The 14250-nt window shown below is 36.1% G+C and overlaps 1 protein-coding gene across 1 annotated transcript in view; it reads right to left on the minus strand.

The window, feature by feature from the left end:
- Positions 1–14250, minus strand: part of DNAH11 (dynein axonemal heavy chain 11) — a 455361-nt gene that overhangs the window by 355870 nt on the left and 85241 nt on the right. Inside the window, 5 exon segments of the mRNA XM_007946592.1 lie at positions 487–645; positions 2343–2426; positions 3564–3722; positions 11506–11592; positions 11696–11812. Coding sequence (XP_007944783.1) covers positions 487–645; positions 2343–2426; positions 3564–3722; positions 11506–11592; positions 11696–11812 — 606 coding nt within the window.

A 14250-nucleotide genomic window follows, 5' to 3' on the forward strand; every position in this document is an offset into this window, starting at 1 on the left:
TATATATATATATATTTCCACAATAAATAAAGAATAGAATTGTGGGGAAAAAAATCACAATTTTAGAATTCCTTCTCCCCTAAAACTCACTTCCTTACCTTCTGACTCTCCTCCACAATAAATAAAATTCTTTGTGGTCATTTAGTGTGCTATGAATGTCTTCATATTATCTCCCTGGATCCTTACAAGATTCTTCTTATGTAAGAGAGAAGGTAACATACTCTCATTTTACTGATTTAATTAAAAAATAAAATTAAGGAGGTTAAGTGACTTGTGTGAAGTCACAAAGCCAGTAATAGATAAAAAGAGAACTAGAACTAGATCTTCAGATGTCTGAACCACTGTCCTTATCTCCAGGAGACTGACCTCTTGGATTTGAACAAACAGACCTTTTCACAAATCCAACTCCATCTCCAATGACATTAATCAAAGAACAACAGTCTATAGTCGTAGAAATATTCAGTTAATGAGATTCAAGATACTGACCCCAATGGCCTTCATCAGCTGGTGCCAATGCCTGTCCCTGAGGGCAGGGCTCTGTAGCTCAGCAACAGCTCTCAGGGAAGTAGCTATGTCCCTCACTGTGCTTTCAAGGCCTGTGTAAGCATCCCAGACACGGACTTCCTTGTCTAGCGACCATATTTCCTAGAGAAAAGTGAAAAACAAAAAAATAAATCAAAGACTCCAGATATATTAATACATTTTTTATTTTGCATCCTTTAAAAAATATATACATTTCCCCTAGAGGATTAGAAAAGAAAGTAGAAGTATTTCACATAGAGGGAAAGCTGGACAGACAGGAATGCATAGATAAGAAAGGCACATGGAATGGGTAGTCACAGGGAAGAGGGTAGGAGAGTTTTTTATGGTTGGGGATTGTAATCTAGATGTGAAATCAAATGTGCATGAAATGTTGAGAGTAAAGCAAATGTGCTTTGTAAATTTGCACCCAAATCACAATAAAATATACACAGAAACATTTCCTCTAGAGGATTAGAAAGGAAAGAAGAACTATTTAGGCTCCTAGCAAAGAACTAAAACCTGAGAAATAGAAAGGGATTCATTTATTGAGATATTATAAGAACATTATGGACAAGCCAATTAGATACAATGGGTTCTTAGTCACAGGGTCTAACCAATGTCCCATATGGAAATACATGTGATATTATATGTAGGTAAGTATGACGTACTTAGAAAATAGACTTTTCTGTGGATTACTAAGATCCTCTTCCGCATCCCTGATTCATTTAAAGGGTAGCCTTAAATAACTCGTTACTTTTGAATATTTAGCTCCTTGGAACTTAAATGTTTTATGATATTAAGACATGTTGAGTAGGGTTCTTGACTGTCTGGCCACTTGGTCCATGGAACAACATTACCAATTGTGAATGGGATACCCATAATAAATCAACTGGATCTTATCACAAAAAAAAAAAGAGAAGATAATGTCACTGGCTTAAAAAATAACAGTTTCAGATGAGAATGTGTCACTTTGAAGTAAGATAAGTAAATGGTACAGAGATAAATGGGGAATGAGCACAGAAAAGAGGTCCAGTAACCCTGTAAGATAGGCAAACATATTTTAAAAAAAGAAGAACATTTTAGTTTGTCTTTGGGACCAGGATAATACGGAATGAAAGCATCTGGAGAGCTGGCAGGAACTGAGCATAGCTCTTAGAAACAGGTCACGGGCAACGAAGCTCTGAGATGGGAGGAAAACAAGAGGTCTTGCAACTTCTTAACTGCTTTTCACTGCTATGCATTTTGTCCTTTTCCAAAGAAGTTCAAATCTCTACAGAGGACATACAGCTATGGGTACTAGATATCAAAACACTAAATTTAAGCTTAGTTCTGTATTTACTGAGCCCCTCAGGATACTGGAGTAATTAATAATCAGAATAAAGATCATAATATTCCATATATTTCCATATATGCCTACTTGTTGCCCCAAATTGTAGAACCAAAGATATCTTTCTAAATACAAAATGTTTATGGTTGCTAAGGAAATAATTCAAAGCTTTCATAAACCTAATCCCTCAGCCCTGGTATTCTTATTCTCCCCACTTCATTCTAGACAGTTTTAGGAAACTCATGATTTGAGTTGCCACTCATAAATTCATTAGGCCTAATATACTTTTATCAACTCATTCACTGAAAGGCAGGCTTGATTAGAAGTGCAACTGGCTGAGAGAGAAATATATATATATATATATATATACACACACACACTATCTTATATAATTCTGTTCGAAGCCCAACACACCAGATACTAGGTTGGGGAAGATGGAAGGAGGTGGTGCTGAGAAAGATAAATTGTTGTAATAGACAGTTATGGAACTTGCCTTGGCAAACCTTCTGAGCTCTGCATCCATCTGTTCCACATTAATCTGTCTCCACTGGGTTTTAGTCCAATTATCAATGCTTCTCTGAAACCACACAAGCAGATAAAAGTGTCAACAATATTTGGTGAAAGCCAGTCTCTGCAGCAAAATATGTAAACTGATAATACACAGTGACTCTATCATCCAGAGGGAACTCAATTATTTAAACATTAACTGTACTTGTCAAAGCTTCCTATCACCAAAATAAAAAAATTATCAGAACATGTCAAACTTAATGCTATAACATTATTATATATTAATTTGTAGTAGCAATGACAATTTATATATATATACCATCATTATCATTTAATCCTGTGTACTTTAAATACATTGGTTAAGTGTATTACTAGTAAATAGCATACTTTTATAATTTTACATATAAAGTATCTCAAGAAATCATTATCTATTATTAACAAAACTTTTGTTAATTATTTCTTAACTAAAGTCTGTATTTTGTTAATACATTTCTATATGGCTTTCAACCAACCTCAAAAATAATTATTCATAATATTTGTTGCAATGTGCCTCGTTCCCTAAAACACATTATTATATTTTAAATTTTTAATTAACTACATTAAAAATTACTTTTTGTAAGGATCTGTTTATACATGCACACATACATTTATACATGCACACATACTACACAAGCAGATGAATATCCATTGTTGTTGTTGTTGTTGTTATGTGCCCTCAAGTCAGACTCGACTCATAGCGACCCCTCCTTGGGTTTCCGAGGCAGTATCACTACAGAAGTAGATTGCCCCATCTTCCTTCCAAGGAGTGGCTGGTGAGTTTGAACCGCCAACCTTCTATAAATATCCATAAGTATATACATGAGTTTGTATGTGCAAATAACTATGAATGTGTTATAAATGTTGTGTGATATATACAAATAAATTTTTGTTTATACTCTACATAATCTCCCAAAAGAATATGAGGTTGTCAACCTATTATACAAAGTTTGACCTTGAACTAAAACAAAAACAACTGGTATTTAGAGAAGAATCTTCTGCTAACAAAGGCAGATAGGCCCAAATTCTATGGAAAATAAAATCTGATGTCTACTTATTTAAAGACATTATAAAATCTAAGTTGAATGAGATACACACTAAAAATTTATGTTTATACAAAAGAACTACTAAAAGAAAAATGAAAGCATGCTTTAAAAAAGCACCATCTTACTGTGAAATAAATAATGACATCCCAGAGTCCCTTGAGCAGTTTGATCTCTTTGCGACACTGTTTCATTTGTTTATACTCTGGAAGAGCCACTTCAAAAAGACGAGTAGATTCTTGCATCTGCAACATTTCTTCTTCTAAGGCCTCAAGCTCTTGATTTGCCTAAAGAGAAAACACACATACACATGCCAACACTCTTAACATTAACAGACTCTCAGGGAAGGGAGAGCCATCCAACTCTGTGTCTGTGGTATTTCAACATTTAAAACTCTGACTTTAAAAAGAAAATAAAAAGACCTGTAAACTTCCACCCAAATCACAATAAAAAATTTCAAAAAGAAAAAAATCTTCAGTATAAGTATTGGTAAAATGTAGAAAGCTTTAGACTATCAAATTGACAGAGTACTCAAAGAGCGAAAATAGACTATTAATAAATTCAGTATTATCAATGCTTTCCCTATGCACGTACTTCAGTAAAAGTAGCTCTGGTAGCAGAATTCTACAAATATAATTTTTCAATTTGATTTTCCTTATACAGTTGGGGACTTGGTTGGGTTGAAAATGGTTAGGCCCTAGAAACTCTACTTAATAATGTAACTTCCTTGATAAACACTTATTTAAAAAAGAAAAGGACTTTTAGATTTTAAAAAACACTCTACAGATTAATACTATGATGAACTCAGAGAGTCTGTGAAATAAAAATACTGTAGCTAAAAACACAGCACAGTGTAGGACATTTCACAGCATGATTCCTTTTTACCAAGGCTCACTTACCATCCCATCCATGTATAATAGTTCATATTTTACATATAATCGGACAAAACATAATCGGACAAAAATTTGCCTTTGATTCATCAACTCCTAATTTTAGTTTTTATTAACAAAGTAGTACATTTACATGGTAAAATTTAAGGAGTACAGAAGAGCTTCTAATGCAGACAACTATTCCTCAGTCTCACTCTGCAGACCTCTGGGTGCTATTTCTGTTAAGTCTCAATCCTATGCTCAAACTGCTCTTTCTTGATTTGCCAAGTTTAGACGTTACACATACAATCCTCCTTTCCAAAAATAGGATTTTGCTTTACTTTTCTCCCATCTATCTCCTAATAATCAACAATATGTATTGCTTTTACCTCTTTTGCTTTTCTTCTCAACTGCAGTATACCATGACGTGTTGGCTTATTTGTTATTGTGTTGATTTATTTGTAGTTATCCTGTTTGGAATTCACTAAAATTCCTGAATCTTTGGATTCATAGTTTTACCGATTCTAGAAAAAGCCTCAGATGCTATCTCTAACTACTGTCCTTCTAATGATCTGTGTATTCTCTCTTCCAGGAAGTCTGAATAGAAGAAAGTTAGATATCATCAGTTTTCCTTCATTTCTCTTAATTGTATTTTTCATCTCTTTGCATCTATGTGCTACATTCTCATTGATTTCTTCCAATCTTTTCTGTTTTTTTAACTTTTTATTGTTATTTGTGTGAAATTTTACAAAGTAGATTCATTTTACATTCAACAGTTCGTACACGTATTGTTTCATGACACTGTTTATAATTCCTGCAGTGTTAACAGCTCTCCTCCCACTTTGCTCTTGGTTACCATTTTTCTGTGTTCTTCTTGCCTATGCATTCCCACCTCCCTACCTTTCTACCTGTGCAAATGCTGCCCTTCTGATCTCCTATGGCTGATTGCTCTAAGCATTGTATCTCCCTGGTGCAGTTGTTCAGTTTGTAGGCCTGTCTATTGTTTGGCTGAGAGTTAAGTCACAGGAGTGAGTTCAATTCCTGGTCTAAAGGGTGACTTGGTGCTATAGTCTCAGAGGTTTCGCCAGTCTCTATCCTATCAGTAAACCTGGTCTTTTTTATGTTTTTAAATTTTGTTTCACATTTTTTTCCTCCCACTCTATCCAGGATTTCCAATTTTCATCCCTTTCTGACTGGCTGGCTGGTAGCTGGGCACGATCTAGGTCTTGTTGTCTCAGGATCACAATACAGATTGAGGTTTTCATGGTCCATTAGTCCTTTGAACTAACTGTTCCCATGCACCTTTGATTTTCTTCACTCTTCTTTGCTCTGGATGAGGAGAGACTAATAATTGCATCTTAGATGGCCATTTACAAGCTTTTAAGATCCCTGCTCACCAAAGAAAGATGCAGAATACTTTTGTGTATTTTGTTGTGCCAATTGAGCTTGATGTCCCCATTTCTTAAATCCAGCAACTCTTTCAGTCTTTTTTTTTTTTTTGCAATTCACTAATTCCCTCTTTAGCTTTGTATAATTAGCTATTCAATTCATCTAATGAGTTGTTTTTTTTTTAAAAAAAAAAAACTGTATATTACATTTCCATAAGTAGTTGTTGTTGTTAGATACCATCAAATGGGTTCTAACTTACAGCAACCTTTTTTATTTTATTTTTTATTTTATTCTGTACAGCAGAATAAAACACTGTCTGGTCTTGTACCATCCTCACAATCTTCGCTATGCTTGGGTCTATTGTTGCAGCCACTGGGTAAGTCCATCTCATTGAGGGTATTCCCCTTTTTCGCTTTTTATACTTTACACCAAGCAAAATATCAGCGACCAGTCCCTCCTGAGCACATGACCAAAGTATGTGAGATGAACCATTCTCACTTCTAAGGAACATTCTGGCTGTACTTCTTCCAAGACAGATTTATTCATTCTTCTGGCAGTCCATAGTATTTCAGTATACTTCACCAACACCACAATTCAAATACATTAATTATTCTTTGGTCTTCCTCATTCTTTGTCCAGCTTTCATATGCATATGAGGTAACAGAAAATACTATGGCTTGGGCCAGACACACCTTAGTCTTCAAAGTTACATATTTTTTCTTTAACACTTTAAAGAGGTCTTTTGTAGCAGATTTGCCCACTGCAATACGTCATCTGCTTTCTTGACTGCTGTTTCCATGGGTGTTGATTGTGGATCCAAGTAAAATGAAATCCCTGACAACTTCAATCTTTTCTCCATTTATCATGATGTTTTTTTATTGGTCTAGTTATGAGGATTTTTTTTTATGTTGAGAGGTAATCCATACTTAAGGCTGTAGTCTTTGATCATCAATAAGTGCTTCAAATCATCTTCACTTTCAGCAAACAAAGTTGTGTCATCTGCATATTGCCGATTGTTAATGAGTCTTCCTCCAATCCTGATGCCACATTCTTCTTCATACAATCCAGCTTCTAGGATTATTTGCTCACCATACAGAATGAGTAAGTATGGTGAAAGGATACAACACTTACACACTTCCTGATTTTCAACAATGCAATATCCCCTTGTTCTGTTCAAATGACAGCCTCTTGGTCTACATACAGGTTCCTCAAGAGCAGAAATAAATGTTTCTGAATTCCCATTGTTCACAATGTCATAATTTGTTATGATCCACACAATCGAATGCTTTTGCATAGTCGATAAAACACAGGTAAACACTTTTATGGTATTCTTTGCTTTCACTTGAGATCCATCTGACATCAGCAATGATATCCCTTGTTCCACATCCTCTGCTGAATCCAGCTTGAATTTTTGAAAGTTTCCTGTCTATATACTGCTGCAACTGTTTTTGAATTATCTTTAGCAAAATTTTATTTGTGTATGACATTAAGGACAGTATTTGATAATTTCCTCATTCTGCTGCATTACCTTTTTTTGGAATGGACACAAATATGGATCTCTTCCAGTAGTTGGCCAGGTAACTCTCTTCCAAATTTCTTGACATAAATGAGTAAGTGCCTCCAGAGCTGCATGCATCAGCTTGTTCAAACATCTCAATGGTATTCCATCAACTCCTGGAGCCCTGTTTTCACCAATTCCTCCAGTGCAACTTGGACTTCTTCCTTCAATACCATCAGTTCTTGATCATATGCCACCTTCTAAAACTGCTGAACACTGACCAGCGTTTTTTGGTACAGTGATTCTACATAGTCTTTCCATCTTCTTTTGATGCTTTTTGCATCTTTCAATACTTTCCCCATAGAATCCTTCAGTATCACAACTTGAGGCTTGAATTTTTCTTTACTTCTCTCAGCTTGAGAAATGCTAAGTGTGTTCTTCTCTTCTGGTTTTCTAATTCTAGGTCTTTGCATGGTTCTTTATAATACTTCACTTTGTCTTCTCAAGCCACCCTTTGAAATCTTCTGTTCAGCTCTTTTATTTCATTATTTCTTCCATTCAGTTTAGCTCTGTTCAATAGTACATTTCTTCTGACATCCATCCTGGTCTTCTCTTCCTTTCCTGTGTTTTTTTTTCCTTGACCTTTTGCTTTCTACATGTGTGATGTTCTTGATGTCATCTCACAATTCATCTGTGTTCAACATGTCAAATCTGTTCTTCAGATGGATTATGAATTCAAGAAGGACCTAATCAAGGTCATATTTTGGCTCTCATGGACTTGTTTTAATTTTCTTTAGCTTCAACTCAAACGTAAACAGAAAAAAAGAAAGAAAGAAAGAAAGAAAACCCAAACTCACTGCTGTTGAGTTGGATCTGATTCAAAGTGACCCCTCCTTGGGTTTCCGAGATGGTATCACTATCGAAGTAGATTGCCCAATCTTCTTTCTGAGGAGTGGCTGGTGGGTTAGAATCATCAGCCCTCTGGTTAGTAGTCAAATGCCTTAGGCAATATGCTACCAGAACTTGCAGATGAGTAAGTAATGGTCTGTCCCACAGTCAGCTCCTGGCCTTGTTCTGACTGATGATACTGAGCTTCTCCATTACTTCTTTCCACAGATGTAGTCAATTTGATGCCTGTGTATTCTATCCAGCCAGAACCACATGTACAGTCACTGTTTATGTTGTTGAAAAAATGTATATGCAATGAACAAGTTGTTGGTCTTACAAAAATTCTATCATGCACTCTCCAGCATCATTTCTACCACCAAAGCCATATTTTACATTAGCAGTTGGCTCTCTTTCAAATTCAACTGATAATTTTCTATAATCTCAAAAATAAGAACTTACTACTTTTTCAATGGGAGCTCTGGTAGCACAGTGGCTAAGGTACTTGACTGCTAACCAGAAGGCTGGCGGTTCAAACCCACCAGCCACTCCTTGGAAGGAAGATGGGGCAATCTACTTCCATAGTTATACTGCCTCGGAAACCAAAGGAGGGGTCGCCATGAGTCGGGTCCGACTCGATGCCATACAACAACAACAACATTTTTTCAATATTACCTTCAATTGCCTTAAATAAAAGTGTTCTAATATCTGAAGTTTTATATGGGTCTGTATCTGTGGTTGTTCTTTCTGCTGACTCTTATTCATGATGGTATGTGTATTGATTTTTTTAAAATTAAGAACTCTCACTCAATTGAACTTAATCATTTAGAACACACAAGGAAACTGGATTGAGATCACTTTTTTCCAGAGAATATATGAGTTTGCTTCTACCAGGTGCTGAGAAGAGCTACCTGCAACCCTTTTAATTTCCTGACCTCCACACTTCCTAACCATAGGGATATTATACAATTGAACCACAGATACCTGTGAGAACAGGCCTGTTTTACAAATTCCCAAATTTTTTCCCCAATTTTTTCCTCCCAATTATGAACCTTAGCAAGAACTGACAGGTAATCTCAGAGGCTCCCTTTGCAGCATGCAGATTTCTCCAAGCCTACTCTTTAAGTGAGCATGGAACCTCATAAGACCATCTCCCATTTCCTCCTAGAAGAGTTGATCACAAAAGATTCGACTTCTAGAATTTTATTTGCCCTTGTAACAGCACAGGATTCTGTTTTTCTCTGCTTTTTTTTGGCTATTATTTGTTTGTTTCCAGCCTTTAGAGATTTCACTTATTTTCTTGAGAGTTCAGCAATATATTCAAAATGACAGATTTCTGAGTACGTCCTCAGCATCTGCTTTCTAAAAGAGGACTTTTCGAAGTATCTATTTTCCATACTCCCAAAAGTCAACATCCCTTTTATTTATTTTTTAATCATTTTTCTTATTAGTTATACAAATTCCATTATTTCTAGAAACATATACCCAGGTATGTTTAGTCAACTGGGTACTGTATCTTTGGCTATAAATAGACAACACTACATATTATAACTTTATGGAAGAATCTCAGTTTGAAAGGAGAGCTGCACGACCCCATTGCCCTTTTTCCTAGAACGTCAGTGGTTTGTTTTGTGTAGTGAGTTGGCTTGAGTATGAGGGCATACCTCTAGGTAGGTCCTGCAGGGCTGCTATAGCCCAGAAGCAAGCACTTGGATTTGGTTGAGCCTAATAAGATAAACATTAGATATACATGCTGAACAAACTCATCAAGAAAATGAGTTCAAGAATAAGTTAACCCAGCCCTGCTATAAGAGGTGGGGTTCCAAAGACCTCTCACCACATTCTGGTGGTATAAGGATAAGCATCTCTGAGTGTTAAATATAACTATGCTGTTACAACTTAGCTTGAAAATGGGAAGATTAAATAAATGATAACTATAGCAAATGTTGACAGTAAATAGCATGTTGGTTAGTCGATTAAAAACATCTCCCCATTAACAATCTGTTCAGATCACATGCAATTTTGATGTAATCTTAAAAAAAAAAAAAAAAAGTCCTATTAGCATATTCTAGGCTGGCAGTTCAAACCCACCAGCCACTCCTCGGAAGGCTGGGTAATCTACTTCCATAGTGATACTGCCTGGAAAACTCAAGGAAGGATTGCTGTGAGTCAGGTCTGACTTGAGGGCACATAACAACAACAACAACTAGCATATTCTAACCTACTCCCATTCATAAATACGTTAAGAAGTTATACCAGCTGATTCTTTCATCAAGTAAAGAGAAGGCCTTATGCCATAGAGTGGTGTTCAAAACTTTAGAAAGAGATCTAAGATCTGTGTCAGCTAGATGTTTTACCATAGTCTGAGGAGTCAATTGACTTGATGGCAGTGGGTTTAAGGAGTAAAGACAATTTCCAGCATAAAGTGAAAGCAAGAAGAAGTTCATGACAGCCTAGATGAAGAAATGAGACAGATTCCCAACTGGTGGATCTAACGTTCATCAAGTCATTTTCTCATTTTCGCTACTAGGTTAAGAATTCCTAGAAAAATTAAGATATTTTACCCTTTTATTAGGGGGGAAAAAAAGGTATCTTTTCAAGTCTAATGTGGATTACATTTTACTTACCATTTTGGATTATTTGCCCACTATACTCATTGTTATAAAGCAACCCATTATAGATTAGGATAGAATGACTCAACAATATTTGTTAATGGTAAGTTATGGGCTTTCCTTACTATGGTTAAAAGTTACTAGCAAAGTTTCACATGGAAATCAGTATAATGGTTAAAGCTGTTAATTTAAAAAGAAAAATTTAGACAGATTGAATTTGATTCCTAATTCTGTTATTCACCAAATGCACAATTCCAGTAAGTTACTTAATTATACAAACATTTACTTGAAATGGGGAAAATAATAGGAGCTACATCATAAGAAAATAAGCTGAATCAAATTCTTGACATGGAACAGGTGCTTAAAAAAAAATAGTTGTTGGAACATCACTAAACAAACCAACAAATCCAATGCCACTGACTCAATTTTGACTCACAAAGACCTTATAGGATAGAATAGAGCTACCCCATAGTCTTTGCAAGGCTATAAATTTTTATGGCAAACTGCCATATCTTTCTCCTGTGGCATGGCTGGTGAGTTCAAGCCACCAACCTTTCAGTTAGCAGTAAAGCACTTTAACCACTGTGCCACCAGGATTCCTTTCACTAGTATGATAATTTTGGTGATTATGGTGGTTTTGGAAGACATGGTTTAAACACACAACATAATTTACTTGGGGAAAATTGTATATAATTGAATTTAAGTAGTTAATTCTTAATTCTTATTACTAATAGCAAAACTAAGGTAAAATATCACAGAGTTCAAACTTATTTCTAAAATATCTATGATAACACAAGATATCTGAGATCTTCATTACCTTGTCAAGCATTGCATACGGATGCTCTGCATTAAAGTCAAGAGGAGCACAGCATCTAAATCTTTCTCTGAACTCGGCCTGCTTTCCCTGATCAGGGCAGAAAAACCAGAAGATGAATCTTGAACAAACAGCTTCAATTAAACGTGTACAACTTTTCTCTAAAAAAAAAAAAAACAACTAGGTAGCTTACATCAAACAAAATACATTTCTTTCTTATAAGAGTTACTTCTGCATTTTGCAGAGGTGAAACTTCATGTCTGACAGTTGCAGCAATCTTTTTGGTAGTTTCCCATTTTTCAGGTAATTCCTATAAAAACAAGAAAGCAAAATAGGCAGTTATTATAGTTCCTCAAACAAATTAACTCCATAATAGTAATAATTCTACTTTTCTTCGCACTGACTTATGACATTGTCTAATTCTTATATAAGGTAAGTCATTTATCCAGAAACGACTGAAGAGCTTAAGTCTTAGAGTCAGATTGAAGTAAAGACCCACCCTTTAGCACCTCTGTATTTGCATCTTCCGAGCATACACCAGAGTTATTTTTCTCTCAGAATAGATAGAGATCCTTAAAAGATCCTTGAGAAATAAGGATCACAAATTTCTAAATGGTTGTGGTATTGAGTAAAGAAAATTAAAGCACTCTGGGAACTGTGCTGATCTATAGCAATTAGAAGAGAGACCCTGGGTAGTACAAATGGTTAGGTATGCAACTACCAGCCAAAACATTAGTAGTTGGAACCCACCCAGTGTTGCCTTGGAGGACAGGTCTGGTGGTCTGCTTCTGAATGGTGAAAGCCTTGAAAACCTCATGGAGCAGTTTTACTCTGCACATATGTGATCACCGTAAGTCAGAATAACTCTACCAAAACTACAACAGTAACAGTAACTAGAAATGGAAAAGAGCCATGTTGAGTAATTTAGCAAGTGAAAAGAGATGTTTTGAATTTGGTGGAGCTGGGACAAAAATGTGAATCAACCTCATCCTCTCGCTTCTCTCTAGCTCCCAAATTTCTGTGTCTACTCTTTTTTTAATGTACAGTCTGAGTGGTTAAGTTACTTTTTATTTTAGATGACTAGAATTTTTGAAGTGAGAAGGGTAAAGGGAAGTGAAGGTTATTTCCTACTTGATTTAGGACAAAAGAAGCGAGAAATATTCCAGGTAGCTACTCAACTCTGCTCTCCATGTCTACAATGCAAATAGGACAAAAACAAGTTATTGTCTTGGAAGAGCAGGTATGCATAATTACTGTTGAAAAGCATTCCTGGTTTCCAGATTAACAAAGCCTTGTTTCTATGGGTCATCTCCAGGACACTGAAATGGTCTTGTAACACCACAGGACTCTACCTGGGTACCTGAAGCACACAATCAAAGATTCCAAAGACTATTTTGTAACGCTCAATAAATATTTGATGAATGACTCAAACTAATGACAGTAACTAATTGTAAAGAGGGTACTGTGCCAAGTACAAATTGTACCCCTTGACATCATGTAGGAATGGCTACAAATGCAAAGCCTTCTTTGACTTAAATGGTTCTATAACCTGCCAGAGCAAGTGAAAGGCATGCATAGTAACTATTCTACACAACAGAATGTATGAACTTCCATAAGGAAGTCTATGTGTTACAGAATCAAAGACACTGGGGAACCAACATGGTGTTATAACAAGAACACCAAAACCAGGCCACACACATGAGATCTGCTCTTGAAATCTAAATGTCCTTCCATCTTTGGTTTTCACCCCTCTTCTGACTAAGCTCCTGCATCCTCATCTGTACAGAGCCTCAATTTAGGTTTCCAATTCCATCCTATGGAACTTAAATATCCTATGAAGTTCCTTTAAGGACCACTACTGCAAAATCAGGGACAGGCCACAGAGGAAGACTCAGGTCCCTTGACTCTCTTCATCCACATCAGTCCTGCTATTGCTGGTTTATAATTGAGGTTACAAATAAGCTTCTATTTGAGAGAGAAAAAAAATCATCTAAAGATTGCATGATCTTCTAAGACTCTCAATTGATATAATCCACTCAAGGAGAAATAAGTGAATCTGAGGCTGAAAGAGTGGCTAGATTTCAAGAAGCAGAGATTAAAGCAAAATCCCTTGAGATCCTGTGGGGTTAGACTACCAGTGAAGCAGGAGGTAAGACTGTGGGCTATTAGGAAATAAGATTACTATTAGGAACATAGGTGCAACTGCTAAAGGTTTTTGAGCAGGGAAGGGTCTTGATAAGACTTGTAGATTAAAAAATTTCATCCAGCTTCAGGGTACATGGTAGATGGGGTGTGAGAAAGAATGAGATAAGAAGTTATTGCTGTAGTTGAGGTAAGAGGAAACAAGCACAGAATTAAAATGGATCTAACAGAAAGGGAGAGGATCAAGAGACTATCTTGCTGGTGGTCAAGTCCCATGGCTTTGAGGAAATAACACTTAAGAGTCTTGGTCAGCAAAACCACATCTAAGTGTTTTTTCACCAATCACTAACTTTATATGGAAAGGAAAGAGACCTCGGATAAGCAAAGATCTATTGAAGAAGAAGAACAAAGTAGGAGGTCTCACACTGCCGAATCTCAAAACCTACTATACAACCACAGTAGTCAAAACTGCCTGGTATTACTTTGGCACTATTTACAATAGCCAAAGCAAAGAAGAATGAAGAAAACCAAAATTCATGGAAACAATTAGTCCTAGTGACTGGTACACCATCTGATCTGCAGCCTATACAACTATGAGACCAGAAG

The sequence above is a fragment of the Orycteropus afer genome, unplaced genomic scaffold (assembly GCF_000298275.1).
Source record: "Orycteropus afer afer isolate SDZICR_OR568_19922 unplaced genomic scaffold, OryAfe1.0 scaffold00008, whole genome shotgun sequence".
In the NCBI taxonomy this organism is placed as follows: domain Eukaryota; kingdom Metazoa; phylum Chordata; class Mammalia; order Tubulidentata; family Orycteropodidae; genus Orycteropus; species Orycteropus afer.